The following is a 15,542-nucleotide window of genomic DNA, read 5'->3' as shown; positions in this document are numbered from 1 at the left end:
GGAGGGAGTGCCTAAGCAAGTAGATTGGGTCCAAACCCTAGAATCACCACAAATACAAATATTGCAATGCAAATAACAAGAACACAAGTGAGATACCGATTTATCTCATGGTTCAGCTCACCACTAAGGCTTGCTTACATCCACATTGTTGGGAAAGCCACAAAGGCTTGGGTTTCACGGAACCCTGTCCTCGTTCTCAAGTCAAAAGAGTGACCTCTTGAGATGAGGGTGTTTCCACTAGATGCTTGGGGTGATTACAAATCTCTCAGGGCTGCCACACAAGTTGGCAAGCTCCATGGGCGACGCGCTAGCCGGCTAAGAGCCAAGCTCCAAAAGTAACAAATGCAACCACCGGCTTGAACGTGAACCTAGTGCTTGAGGAAGTTGAAGAGCAGGTCGGAGAGCTCTCTAGCATAGTTTGGAGGCTCAATCTCTCCGGGAATCAAAGAGGAATCAATGGGAGAAGCTTGAGGTGCTCCAATGGAGTGTGAGAGAGGGAGGAGAGCTTCTTTGGTTGAGTTCTGGTGCAAATGGTTGTGGGTGACCATTGGGAGAGAAAGGGGCTAAAGGAAATACCCCTTCCCCAATAGTCATATTTCAAGTCACGGCAGTGCCAGCCACAGAGCTACACTGTCGCTCTACCCTGACAGCAGTGGAGTGGAAAAGAGTAAATACGGCTATCATGGCTAAGTGTTTGAGGATATCTTTGGTGGATAGAATAAGCACTTGATTTCATGTTAAGCTTGCAAATTGCATCCCCTTTGTAGTACGGATTTTCCTAAACTCAAATTCAAATTATAAAACAAATTAAACGCTTTTGAGTCGGATGCCATGTCCTTTTGTAATTGGGGGTACATAAGATTATCCTTATCATTTCACCTGTTTGTCAACTCGATAAATCTCATTAGTTCCCTAATTGTGTCGTCATTTATCACCAAAACCCATATTAGGGCTTAATTGCACTTACAATAGTCTGTGTCAAAACCATGGTTTCCCAATGACCCACCTCGCCAAAGATTACATCGTCTGTCGAAGGATGCTTGCTGAGTTACCCTCCAAGCAATGGCTCCCTAATGAAGACAAGCATCGTAAGGTGGACAATCGATATCAAAACACCAAACGCATCATGGTCATCTCTGGTAGACCCGATAGATGCGAACCTCGCCCAGATCGAGAGCGCCAGAACCCTATGCACCAAGATGTTTATACTACGGTACCCACAGCCCCACCTAGACAGTTATGGTCCGAGGAACTGATCACCTTTGACAAAATCGATCACCCCGAGCGTATCGTTGATGCTAGTCGGTTCTCTCTAGTAGTCAGTGCAGTGATGGAAACTGTGCGGATCACCAAAATCTTCATGGATGGTGGGAGCAATTCCAATCTCTTCTATTAGGACACCTTCGAGAGGTTAAAAGTCGATATCGACAAGCTGCGCCCCAAAGGGGCCCGATCTGTGGGATATCCCTAGGACGAGAGGTGATGCCTTTGGGTATTGTCGATCTCAAGGTCACGTTTGGCGATGCGGAAAACTACCGCCAGGAGATACTCTCCTTTAAGGTTGTCCATTTTGAGGATTCTTACCACGCAGTAATGGGAAGACCATGTTTCATCAAATTCATGGCTGTCACGGACTATACCTACTTGAAGATGAAGATGCTAGGCCCTCACGGTGTCATCACGGTTGCGGAAAGCCTCCAGGACGCCTACCAGTGCGATAGGTCAGCCATTGAAAGCATCATTCACAATCTAGATCCAGATGAGCGTGAACTCGACTACGAGATCATGCAAGCTAGGGATTCGGGGTCTCCAACATCGACACCCCCGTGATAAGAGTTTAACCTGTAGCCGTCAAGTCAGAAGGGTGTACCACTGGTTCCATTCGCACCCTCGGGTCCCTCATCACCTCCGGCGTTCACGTCGGGCGAGGATTCGAGGGATGTTTGGTTTGAGGAACAAGATGAGAGCAAAACCACCAAAGTAAAGGGAAAATACTCCTAGCCTACAACTATCAGTATGTGTTCTCGACCTTAACTGGGTGCTTCTTATCTTTTCTAAAGGTTATTCATTAACTAGGACTGATTTGCATTGGACATTTGTGAGTGCAGGTTCCATTACGTCATCATAGATATCAAACTTGCACAATCACATGTCGAGGTGTGGGACTCGAAGAGAAGGGAACTTTCTCATATCTATGACCTACTCACCATGTTGAGTAAGTGAAGCCAGTAACATATATTTTTCTAATCACATAGCACATTCTAATTTCATCGCCTTTCACACTTTATAATGTTAGACAGAGTCAAGGAAAATATGGATGGCCACAAGAACAACCTTTTTTCAGGCTGCTTATATGGAAGCGCATACCCTAGAACAACCAATGGCCAACAAAGAATGCAGGTTCTATGTGATGGGGCAATGCACCAGTACCTCGGCAAGAGCACAACAGAAGGAAATAAAATGGTGTGTATGCTTCCCATTTCATGTATATCGGTTAATTGAGCAAAACACACTATTGTTTTGGCTAGCACTTGTGCATTTCGATATCATCTTGCTTCAACGACACTGCAACTTTAAACCAAAATGTTGTTAGACTTCGAGATCAGAAGATTGCAAGACGAGCTAGCAACCTTCATCGTGGACGACATCTTTGAGTAAAAAAGGATCTGTCAGCATTCAATAGGCCAGGGATAAGAGTGTAGATCAAGAGATGACAAAACTTCTATTATAATATATACATTTTCATTGTAATATATACCTTATTGTAATATTTGTACTATAAATCTTGATGGATGTGTGATGTATGTGATGCTTTAAATATTCAGTCCAGTAACCATAGGAAATAAAAAAATATTTAAAATAATGAAATAAATTAATAAACTGGAATATGGGAAAACCAGATCACTGCCGGGTCCATACCTAAGCCGGCAATGACCATAAGGATATCACTGTCGGTTGCAAAGCAAGCCAGTAGTGTCGCTCAAAACAACAATGTCGGTTCTAGTCTTAACCCAGCATTGATCTTAAGACTATCACTGTCGGTTTTTGGAGTAGAACTAGTAGTGATGTTGGTCAACCGACAATGATAGAGAAACCCTATCACTACCACTTGCCCATTGCCGGTTTATTTTCTGGTTGTGATAGAGGGTTTGAATCCGACAGTGATATCATGTTCTGAGGTAGTGTAAACATGTCAAATGGGACTTTATATTGTTAACAAAGAATTATATATTGAATTGGACCACCTTAGTTTAAAATTCGAGCTAGCAACTACGCCACTAGATCTGTCTTTTTCGATGTATGCATGTAGCACGTGTTGCGTAGACCAACGTGGATAGTAGAGATAGAGGGGAGACTATGGAGCTTTTACTCGATCATACCAGTTGCACTGTGGGACTTGTCAAACTAGGTGTCAGAATTTTATTAATATCGGTTCCTTCCTTACTTGCGTCTTATACGTAGTTAGCACTTATCAGCCTTTGCGTTCCTTTCTCACCGGCCGTTATATTCCTTTCTCACCGGCCGTTTGCGACTCATCACTACTAAAAAAACATGTTAATTATCAGAGTCGGTTACTCCGTGATAGTATATAACTGCCTTCTCTGCAACCATTCCAACTGGTAGGGCTATGCCTAGCAGTAAAAATCGACCGGAACATCATGTACCAAAAAACAAATTTTCGTATGATGTTTTTGACAAAAACAAATTTTATATCAAAATGAATAAATGATACTAAATCCATTCCAAATTATAGTTCGTTTGATTTTTTTGATCCTAAGTTTAACCATTCGTCTTATTCAAAAATTTGTGCAAAAAATCACTTCTTTTGTTGTGGCTTGCTTTATTAACAAAAGTTCTTCAAGAATGAGTTAAACTTAACTATGTTTGCACAATTTTTTTTGAATAAGACGAATGGTCAAATTTGGGGTTAAAAAAGTCAAATGAACTATAATTTAGAACGGAGGGAGTATATCTTAAGGAATCAAAAACTTTATAGTTGACCATCTTTTCATTTGACATAGTTTAGGTGTCCAAATATTTAATATAAGTTCTTGGACTTATTAAATGAGACCTCCATTGGAGACAAGATTATGTTAAAATTGTAATGCTCAACGAGATTTATAACTTTATAGTTAAAGTTTTTTTATTTGAGACCATTGAAAGTGTCATATATGATACAAGATTTTTGTAAATGTAAAGCTAAAAAGATAGCGTCGAGTTATACAGTGACAAGTATTATGTATATAAGATGTATGGATGCTTGAGGAAATATTGAGGTCCTAGGTTTGAATCTTAGAATTTTCATTGAACAACAATAATTTACACCTTCGGTCCCTTTTTAATTGTCGTTCTCAGTTCTCGAGAAGTCAAACGTACTCAACTTTGACCAAATATATATAAGAAAATATTAATATTTATGGTTCATAATTAATAACAGTAGATAAATCATCGAATTTATTTTTATAGTAAACTTATTTGGAAATATAAATGTTGCTAACATTTTTTTATAATTCTAATTAAATTTACTTCCTCCGTCCCAAATTATAAGACGTTTTGACATTTATAGATTCATAATATTTGCTATGTATCTAGACATAACATATATCTAGGTATATAACAAAAGTTATGAATCTAGAAAAGCCAAAACGTCTTATAATTTGGAACGGATGGAGTAAGAAAGTTTGACCGGTATAAATATTATTGCAACGTTTACAATGAGACACAGCGAGTATACAGTAGAACGGTCATAGGACACTTTTTCAACGGTACCTTGGAGGGGTTGATGGGCAACGACAAAACTAATCTCAAAATATATATGCCTGGGACACGTACAGTACAGAGCATCATCTCTCCTGTCCTTTTCGATGCATCACGCATGCATGTAGCGCGTGTGCTGTAGAAAGACGCGGACAGGAGTAGAGACAGAGGAGACTTCGTACTAGCTTTTACTCGATCATATATACCAGTTGCAGCGTGAGACTTGTCAAACTGAACTGGTGTCAGAATTTTATATGGGTTCCTTGGTCACTTGCGTCTAATAACAACCAAACCCAACGCCCGTGGCAGCATCTCCCGCTCCCTGCGAGTAGCTAGCACTGAGCAACCTTTGCGCTCCTTCTTTCTCACCGGCCCTCTCCTTGCCTGCTCCATTGTAACGTCCTCTTTCGGGATACTAGCTCGGCAGCAGCTGAAACATAGCCAGCACTGCAACTGCAATTGCAAGTCTGCAAGGACGCCGGAGACGAGGTTAGTTCTCTGATCTCTGCGTATTCCTTTGATCGATGTGTTGTTTTTTTGTGGTTTCAAATTAACTACATCATGCTCCCTTTGTTTGTTGAGCAGCTAGCCTTGTAGGAACTCCTTCTGCAAGGTTTTGGAGGTGATTTGAGATGGAAGATGAGCAGGGTGCGATCTATGCCCTAGAGAGCAAGCTCCGTGACAAGAACGCAAAGCCAGCAGATCTACCCCTGTCTCTTTTCAAAGTTATCACAGAAAATTTCTCTGATAAACATGAAATTGGATGCGGTGGTTTCGGAGTGGTTTACAAGGTACAACTATTTATTTGAATTATATTCGTGTTTGGAACGAGGGGATTAAAGTAAAATCATGGTGTCACTAAAAATAGTTTGTTGCAACGGAACTTTTTTTCTTTAGGGGTGGCTGGCATTGGAGCCACTCTTACAGTAACGTGCTCGGGCTCCAGCATAGCAGCCGCCTCTACAAATGGCACAGTGGGGACGGCTGGTAATACGAGCCGCCCCTACAAATACGTCGATTTGTAGGGCTGCTTTGTCCATTTGTAGGGGCGGCTTAATCAATAGCCGCCCCTACAAATGCCCGCTGTATATATAGCGGCCACCTTCGGAAAAAATCCCCCCCTCAGTCTCTCTCCTCTTCGCTCCCTCTCTCCCTCGATGCGGATAGGGCGGCAGCGGCGCCTGGCGCGAGCGGGCGCGGCGGCTGCGGCCGCCTTTCTCCACCTCCTCCCCCCCCCCCCCCCCCCCCCCCCCCCATCGCGTCATTCTGTGCCGGCCGGTCCCTCGCCGCTGGCTCACGCCGCGAGGCACTGGCGGCGACCGACGGCGCCTCGGGCTGCGGTGTGGCGTCGGTGATGGGACCCGGCGGTGCCTGTCTCCGTCCATGGCGCCGCGCGAGCGGGCCTCGAAGGTGGCCGCCGGTGTGCCTCCCACCCCTTGCTGCCTCCTGCGTCGATCAGCGTCTGCTTCTGCGCTCCACGAAACCCTAGCCTCTCTCTCTCCCTCCCTCCCTCTCTCCATAGCACCGCAGCCACCGGCCTCTCTCCTCCATCGGCGCGGCCACCGTCCCATCCTCTCCTGCTCTGCCTCCACCACCCTCTCCTTTCCTCTCTCTCAGATCTAGATGCTACCGCCCTACACCACCATGGACCCCAAGGAGGATGACTTCTGCGGCGGCCGGCAGGAGGAGGGAGCAGGAGCTGCCGTTCAAGCTGGTGGCGGAGCGGGGGATGGTGGTGGGTGGCCACCGTGGGATGGGGGTGAACGCGGTGGGGCCGCCGCCCAGGGCGCCCGTCGGGGCCGCCAGGGAGCGGGAGAACACGCTGCTCTCCTTCGGCCGCGCCGCCGCGCAACGCCGCCGTCGCCTTCGTCGAGTTCGACGTGCAGGTGCGTGCCTCGGTGTCTCGTTTGGGACCTTGTTCGGGTTTGGATTGGAGTTTGCAGTTACACCACAGCATTGCGATGCGAGAATGGTAATTGCGGTAGTGCGGTCGATCAAAAATGTGGGCGGCTGGGCCCTCCCCGGTCCGTGTCGCAATAATGGAAACGCGTGCTCTAGTGGATGCAACTTGCCACTGCCACCTAATTTGGTTGCGACCTTCATGACCATTCTCCGTTTGGGATTTGGTGTACCATATGGTTGCAGTGCGTTACTCATATGTATGCTAAGATTTCTGGCTAGCCAAATAAAAGCAAGCAAACAAGCAACATGAGCTGGACTGGATTGTGAAACTGATTAGTCTGTATCCCTATCCGGCATTGTGTGAGCATATTGCGACCTCTGTTTGAGTCCTAGTAGTATGATATTTTTTTTAGAAAGGGTTATGTTTTTGCTGTTTTTCTTCAGTCTTAAGTCTTAGTGCCTAGTCTTGTGGGCCAACCCTTTTCTTGTATTTGGAGTGGCTGTTTTGGTGCAGTGGGGTGTACAGGTTGAGTTGGTAGCCCTTTTGAGACTGCCTTTTCTGTAAGTAATTCTTGTACAGTACTTTTTCTTTTATTCGTCTAATACAAAATGTGGTAAAGCTTTTACCGCCCTTTCTAAAAAAAAAAATCATACTACTAGGACTCAAACCGAGGTAGCAATATGCTCACACAATGCCGGATAGGGATACAGACTAATCAGTTTCACAATCCAGTCCAGCTCATGTTGCTTGTTTGCTTGCTTTTATTTGGCTAGCCAGAAATCTTAGGTACCGTTTAGTTGGCAAAATTTTTTGACGAAATGATACTGTAGCACTTTCGTTGTTATTTGACGATTAGTGTCCAATCATAGTCTAATTAGGCTTAAAAAATTCGTCTCATGAATTTCGTCTAAACTGTGTAATTAGTTTTATTTTTTATTTATATTCAATGCTTCATACATGCGTCCAAAGATTCGATGTGACGAAGAATCTTGAAAAATTTAGCATTTTGAAGTGGAACTAAAAGGGACCTTAGCATACATATGAGTAACGCACTGCAACCATATGCTACACCAAATCCCAAACGGAGAATGGTCATGAAGGTCGCAACCAAATTAGGTGGCAGTGGCAAGTTGCATCCACTAGAGCACGCGTTTCCATTATTGCGACACGGACCGGGGAGGGCCCAGCCGCCCACATTTTTGATCGACCGCACTACCGCAATTACCATTCTCGCATCGCAATGCTGTGGTGTAACTGCAAACTCCAATCCAAACCCGAACAAGGTCCCAAACGAGACACCGAGGCGCGCACCTGCACGTCGAACTCGACGAAGGCGACGGCAGCGTGCGTGGTGGCGCGGCCGAAGGAGAGCAGCGTGTTCTCCGGCACTACTCGTTTTCCAGGGCGGCTCAAGACCATTTGTATAGATGGTTTGGCTAGCCGCCTCTATCAAACCGTCTCTATAAATCATGTATTTATAGGAGCACTAATCGATTTATAAGGGCGGTTGTAGTATCAGCCGCTCCTATAATACCTGTTTATAGGGACGGTTCAGCAGTACGTTTTCCCGACAAAAAAAATCAAATTTACAATTCAAATTCGACCAGAACACTGTTTGTTTCCGCGTATTTCATCCAGCGTTCGCGTTGCCGAACGCCCCGCGACCGACGTGACCGAGGAAAGCGAGATAATCCCGCCGAACGCCCCGCGACCAACGTTCCGAACCGCGTTCGCTCAAGAATATTATATAAACTACAAGCACAAGAATGTTATATAAACTACAATTACAAGTCCAATTCACAAGAATATATACAATCCATCACTAAATAGACATAATTCACAAGGTAAAACCAATGTCAAATTTCATACACATTGTTATCAACGTCCTAGAGCTAGCCTTTCGGTCTCACGAAGGTGTTGGTACTGAGGATTTCTACCTAAGTCAGACTCTCGGTCATAGTAGGTGTCTTTGACGTGTACAATCTGGTCCAATATGAAGTTGCAAATGTCGCCGACGAGGTCTAAGAGTTGGTGATCCTTGTATAGGTCTCTTTTCATTTCTTTCTCTTTTTTCCACTATAAGAGAACAAGTTTCGGTTTAGTATTTCATACCATGTACGAAGTTTTTATACTACGGGTGAAGAGGTTCAAACTTACCCTTAAGGGGTGTCTCCTGTAGGCATCGGTGTTACTCATCTTAGAACATACATAGTATCCACAATGTACACTCTCAGGCTTCTGCTTGGGGCACGGTGTGTTTTGCATATGAAAATGTTAAGTAATGCTTTTGACAGCCATGTAATGGAGTACTGAAGAAGTAAGTTACACTTACCGCACATAGTATTTTTATAGCCAGCTTTTCCTTCCTTACTAGATCATGCCTTTCGTGATGTTTAGTGACATAGAACCTAAATGCCCTATTCGAATTATTTTAGCAAATACAACTTGTTAGTATCCAAAAGTGAACGTTACAAGTATGTATACAAACATATAAGCTAATGAGGATTGTCGATATGTATACGTCTTGAGAATCGATATGAAGTCTTTGTATGTCACCGAGTCCCTATCTATTGAATCAAAGACCCATACCATGCTCCTCCCGACATCGACGCCTATACAAATCCAGTGGTTGCTGCATGGATTTAATCATAGAACTAGATAAGCTCTTTTGCATCGAATAAAATATATCGAACAAAGCTTTAAGTATAGAGTTGAACTTACTCAAAGTTGTATGGTAGCCATATAGTAGAGTGCTGTTGGAGAATTTTGAAAGCCAGGGCAATGTATGCCACAACCTTAAGGGATTCTCCCCTTAGTTTCGCTGTACAGATATGCTCTTTCTCCCGAAGGGTCTTTCGGGTAGCTAACTCTTTGGCATCCAGTTTCCACTATTTAAGGTAATTAAAATTTGTTTGTACTATAGCTTGAGGGTCTATATACCCGGCTTTCACACTTGGCATTTGTTTGACAATGTGCACTTGCATTCTATAAATCACGGCGTGGGTTAGTTACAACAAAATTCAAAGATTATATCCATATTATATCGGGAGGACAAGGACTTATAGACACCACGTGCGAATTAGATTCATCTCCATTACTCCGAGGTAAAAGCATGTCTACATGTCATTGAAGTCAAACACAATTTTCCTGGCTGGGCTTCCAAATGTGCCGGTGGGGAAGCATGTTTGTACGAGGTCTATGCTCGTTGGGAGAACACGCAAGTACCAATCATGAAACATTCTCATTCCAAGTGGTAGGCGTTGGATGTCATGGTTTGGTAGGAAGGGCTTGCCTCTTTCATATGTTTTTGGGCAATCCTTTGACCATTTGATGGCATCAACATTTGGATACTGCTTTGCTGTTTGGTGGAGTTTGCTAGTGACGGCCTCCTCAGAACCCCGTGATGTGACTTTTTTTAACTTGGTTCTCAGGCTTGAATTGGTCATGGAAATACCACTTGTGTACCGACAAGACGTCTTTCATCGGAACATAACTGGTCTTATGGTGATTGAATGCTTCTTTCGAAGTTCCCATTCAGGCATGTCCTCATCTTCTTGTGCATCACCTTCTTCAGGAGGCACTCGTTGTTCATGTATCGGTTGTGCTTGTTGAGAAGACGGTGGCATCTCATCATGCACTTGCTCTGTATGAGCTAGAGAAGGTTGTGGTTTATCAGGCACATGCTTGCAAGAAGGCTGGGAAGAATGTGGCATCTCAGGAATGTGATGGTCACGAGACGGAGAAAATATCTCCCCGACCTCAACAACTCGCTCTAAATTTGGGAGAGGGGGAGGCGGCAAAGAAGCAGTCAATATAATATCCCGTTTGTGCCAGAGGATGAACTGCCCCATTACGTCTCCGAGTTATACTAGCCCCTCAGGAGTTGCGTAGTCTATCCTCCACTGCATGAACTCGAGCTTCACGGTATGCACCTCGACCCTAGTGTAGTCCGGCGGTATCTTATTATTGTGGTGTAAGCCACTGGGAGAATGTGCCACACCCATTGCCACCTCCATCACAATGTTCTGCCGGCCACTGAGAAACACCAAGGTGCAACTAGATGGTTCCCATATGCGATCGATGGGAGTTGTGGCTGTAGTGGAACCTTGGCTGCTAGGAACTTTCGAAGGGCTGCCAACTAATGCTAGTTGTCCCAGCGGCGTCATTAATGTCCGTGGCTCCATAGACAAACCTTGCTCCTCCAACACCTTCGCAACTAGAGCCATTACTTAGAGCTCAAGATTAGTCTCCCAGTCTCTACCATGTTTCTTGTACATGTGCCTGTCCTCTTTGAATCCATGCTTCTAGGTCGTCCTTTTCCCTAGCCCCCTGGTGCGGCCTGTGTGCTCCTTGTTTCCCAAGCCAAGGCTAAGCTCGTCCCTCTCTCTAGAAGGATTGAATGAGCCCTTCTCCTTGTCTTCAGCATATTTCAGTATCCTTGATACTGCATCTTGGGTCTCTAGCTTATCAAACTTAAGATTACCGCTGGATGATTCTGTACTCCTCACATATATCCAATTCCTTGAGCGTACCTTCAAATTTGTCGCATCGATATTCCCAGCAGCTACGGCCTCTTCGTCCATCTTCCTAAACTGCTCTTCCTTAGCATAGTAGCCACTAGGGTCTAGATGATGGTGGTGTTTATTCCTCTTCGCTAGCCCGGTGTTACAGGCACTGAGCTCCAATGTCTTCGGTGAAGTCTTCTAAGCCATGAGCTCCTCCCATTGACTAGGAGTTATTTTGCCGAACTCGTTGAAGGGAGTTAACCCCTTTTGGATATACTTCTTGTTGAGCTCTGACCTCCAACGTCGGAATGACTCTCCCATCATCCTAAAAGCATTTTTACCAGTTCGTGCTTACCCTCCGGAAATCTAAAATTGAGCTTTAGCTGCCTATCCCATAGTTCATCCTTTTTCTTCTCTGGTATCTCTTTCTAGTTAGGGATTGCTGGGTTCAATTTATCTCTTACTAGGGCCTGATCGCATTACAAAATCATCCTCTTAATTCCTTTGGCTCAAGGATCTCCCCTGCTGGCCCGACCTCCGTTATCACATAACATGCCTTATCTGGATATAAATTTGCTTTTCTATCCCCTCATTTTCTCTTAGGCTTTATAGTCGTGGTTGTGTCTTAAGGTTGTGGAGCAAAGGCCTCAATGTCCGTCTCTATGGCTGTTGCCTCTGCTCTCCTTTCCTCTACTCTATCTTGTCCAGCGAGATGTCGCGGACGTCGACGTCATCTTTTCCAAGTTTCAGGAGGGACCTGTATATACGATAGGTCAAAGTGTTAGCAGAGGTAACATAGCCAAAGCTTTAGCAAAATTTACAAGCTAAGGCTTTATCCCTATCTCCTCGTTCGGGTCAAAATCCTTGTCCAAATCTTCCTCTGTTGGCCTCCTTCTGGCTTCACATAGGAAAGGATCCTCGGGACATACATATCCCTCTTCTAAGTCATCATCATCATCATCCTCTTCTTCTTCGCCTTCAGCAGCCTCTCCTGCTCTTCCTTTTGCTCCCCCTTCCTCCTCGTCACACTGCTCCTGAGTAAGCATCACTTCTAGATCCTTTTCTAACTTGTTATCGAACTGCTCCTAAGTAAGTTGGTCCTCTAGTGCTTGCTCCTCATAGGTTGGTTGTTCATCATGCTTGGGGCATTGAACTGCACTGTCTGGTGTCTACGACATTATTTCGCGCTTTGTTCTAATAGATACAAGAAAGTGTGCTTTAGGTACGCAAGAAGGTATAAGAAATCAAAAAGGTCTATAAACCAAAGTAGCCCTATAAAACAACAATATATCAAAAAAATGAGTAGTAGCAGTAGTAGAGGCCTCAGAAACATGTCAATCATCATCTGATCTTGAACTTGGAGCATCAAGGCATCATAACAGAGAAGAGAGGAGAAGGTAATGTAGGGGCGGCTGCTAATGATGCCAAGTTCCTCACAATTTCTTGATCATCAGCTCATATTCCATATAATGTATGGACTTAGACAATTTCATCATTGGCAAAACAAAGGAGAGGAGATGAGAGGGGAGATTTGGCAAAAAAAAAGCAACAGCTACTTAACAAACATAGAGAGGAAAAGGTGTAAAAAAAAGGCAGTTGCTGCTTCCCAAACATAGAGGATAGGAGTTGACTGCTGCCACATGGTTGGAAGACCCCTACAGATCAAAATCTGGTAACTTAAATGTGGTAAATAATGGATTAGAGTAGAGGAGTAATAGTAGATAGAGTAATAGTAGAGGAGTAGAGTAGAGGAGGAGTAGAGAAGTGTAGCAGCCAGTAGTTAAGAGTAGCAGCCACTTAGATACAGTAGTAGTCGTAGATATAGTAGTAGAAGTGAGCCACTTAGTAGTAGCCACTTAGTAGTATAGGGAAGTGAGTAGAGTAGCAGCCAGCAGCTAGGGAAGAGAGTAGAGTAGCAGCCAACTAGTAGTAGTAGGAGTAGCTAGCAGTAGCAAGTAGAGTAGTAGTAGTTCCATAGAGTAGTCTAGGATAGTAGTAGGACAATAGTATAGTAGTAGAATAGTAGTAGAGTAGAGAGTAGTACAGTAGTAGTAGAGTAGAGAGTAGTTGAGTAGTAGTAGAACAATAGTATAGCAGGAGTAGTACACGAGCAGAGCCACTTAGTAGTGCAGTTGAGAGTAGTACAGTAGTAGTAGGATAGTAGTATAGCAGCCGCCCCTACAGTAGTATAGGGAAGAGAAGACTTAATTCAGATTTGATGTTTCTATTTGCAGTTTAGTAAGTCAAACTAGTATTAGCAAATTGATAGCTATAGATTGAAAGGAGAGAGAAAAAATATGAACAAAGAAGTGACTCACTGGGTGGCATCCCTCCTAAAAATTGATAGCTAACTATGACCTAAACCGAAGTCAACAAATATTCAGACTGGGAAACAAAATTAGAATTTGGATTAAATCCAAGTACTGGTAAATCTAAAAACCAGGAGCTAGCCTCTGTACATATAATTGTATTGATTGCAGTGCTCCCAAATCCCAATCATCTTCCATGTGGAATTTTTCTAAAATCAATAGTCTTCTAATTGAATTGGTCAAAAAATACTGATTTCTCCAAATAGATTGATATGAACAACATTTTTTTCAATATGAATGTATTGATACACATCAATCTCATCTTTGTCAATGAAAACTGAACATAATCACTTATGGGTCCTAGATCAGAATAGAGGCAACTTGCGGCCAGTGGTAGTAGTGGCGGAGGACGGAATAAAATGAAGGAATGGCAAAACTGATAACATAGACAATGGAAGATCCAAAGTCAAAGTAGTGCATACACATGCAACATAGTTACGTGCTAAGTATGAACTATAGAACTACCAAACATATATATTCATAAGCATAGAGAAGAGAATGAAGAAAACAAAGTGTTGCAAGATCTCATCATCTTATTGGAAAACTGTCTCTACTATGTCGGCGGATAGCCCATTTTCCCCCCACAGCTTTTATAAAATCTTGTTTCTAAAATCTAATTAACATATTTGAATCCTCATGGATGACCCTAGAAGTATCAACTGAAAATCTTGTACAGAGGCAGCAACATGCACATCATGATTTTATAAATTGGAACGGAGGGAGTAAACAGGATAGAAGGGGCCAAAATTGTGCAGGCCTAAAACTAAAGGTATATGTAATTAATTGTTAATAGCAACAGCATATAAGTCACAGATATGCCAAAAAGGCACAGGTTGTAATAAGAGAGAATCAGGGAAAGCTGAGTGCTTTGTGCCCTGCTGCTTTGCACTTACATGCAAAAAGGTGTGTGCCTGAGCAAGTAAACTACAGCTAGACTTCTAGAGTAGCTTCAGATGGTCATGCTACACTAAACCTAACCACATGCTTTTTGTGCATTTAACTACCCTGATAATATCACATTATGGGATACAAATGTTAATGAAACAATTGAATTGATGAAAGGCTGTCAAGAGCTTAGAATCAAATTTCAGATGTTCTAAAACAAGTCCGGTAAGGATAACTGGGCAAAAGATTGGAACCCATTAGGCTCTTAAAAATCACGAGTCCAGGACTGCTTGTAGCCTGTGAAGGCTTGGACATCCAAGGGTGAAATCAGGATTCAAATATAGGGGCCAGCTCACTGAGTGTCAACAAAAATTATGCGGTACCACCACCAGATCTTGATGCCAGTTGCCACATGTCAGTGTCCTATCGCAGCATGTTTCTCACAAGCTACACAAGTGCGATCGCGTACTATAATCCCTTGTACTAAAACTTTCCTTGCCTCTTAATGAAACACATGTCTTACAGCAAATATGATGACAATAAGGCTAAAAAGGGCATGGAGCTTCAGTAATCAGACCCTATACATGCTACACATTGGACATAGTTGAAGTACCCTGAAGCAAATGAGAGTCTCAATAATCGTATTCAATATATATGCCCCAACGAAATATAGCTCAGTGTAAGTGAGGCATGCTAATCTAACAACCAAAAGTAGTACAGTGGATAATATTATCATAGATAGCACAACAAACTGAAAGAAAGCAGTGAGGATGCCTAGAGCACGAAAGCCGTATTATCTTCATGATGGCCTTCTCCAAAATTATCATAGGGGGCAACCAACACAAGCAAGCCATGCTAAACCCTAGTAATAAAACCCATGAAATCGGCAGCTAAAAGAAGGGGTTGGGCTTACCTGTAGAAGACGGCGGCGATGCGCGGGGGCCGGCTGAGGGATGGCAGCTAGAGGAGAGGTCGGAGAGGAGGCGCCGCTGTTGGCGGGGACGACTACTAGAGCACACGCCCAGGTGCGCAAGGGCCGGCGAGGTCGGAGAGGAGGCGCCGCCAGTGGCGGGGATGACTACCAGAGCACACGGCCGGGTGCGCAAGGGCCGGCGAGGACGG

At 43.8% G+C, this 15,542-nt stretch overlaps 1 protein-coding gene across 2 annotated transcripts in view; it reads left to right on the top strand.

The window, feature by feature from the left end:
• Positions 1–5,002: 5,002 nt before the first annotated feature.
• Positions 5,003–15,542, top strand: part of LOC136534415 (uncharacterized) — a 28,556-nt gene continuing 18,016 nt past the window's right edge. For both annotated transcript variants that reach the window (XM_066526851.1, XM_066526850.1), the window contains exons 1-2: positions 5,003–5,247; positions 5,344–5,549. In XM_066526851.1, coding sequence (XP_066382948.1) covers positions 5,391–5,549 — 159 coding nt within the window. In that variant the 5' untranslated portion in view covers positions 5,003–5,247; positions 5,344–5,390. The remainder of the gene's footprint in view (positions 5,248–5,343; positions 5,550–15,542) is intronic.

Source organism: Miscanthus floridulus, unplaced genomic scaffold, assembly GCF_019320115.1.
Source record: "Miscanthus floridulus cultivar M001 unplaced genomic scaffold, ASM1932011v1 os_1921_1_2, whole genome shotgun sequence".
NCBI lineage: Eukaryota > Viridiplantae > Streptophyta > Magnoliopsida > Poales > Poaceae > Miscanthus > Miscanthus floridulus.
This window is presented reverse-complemented; position numbering and strand designations above follow the sequence as displayed.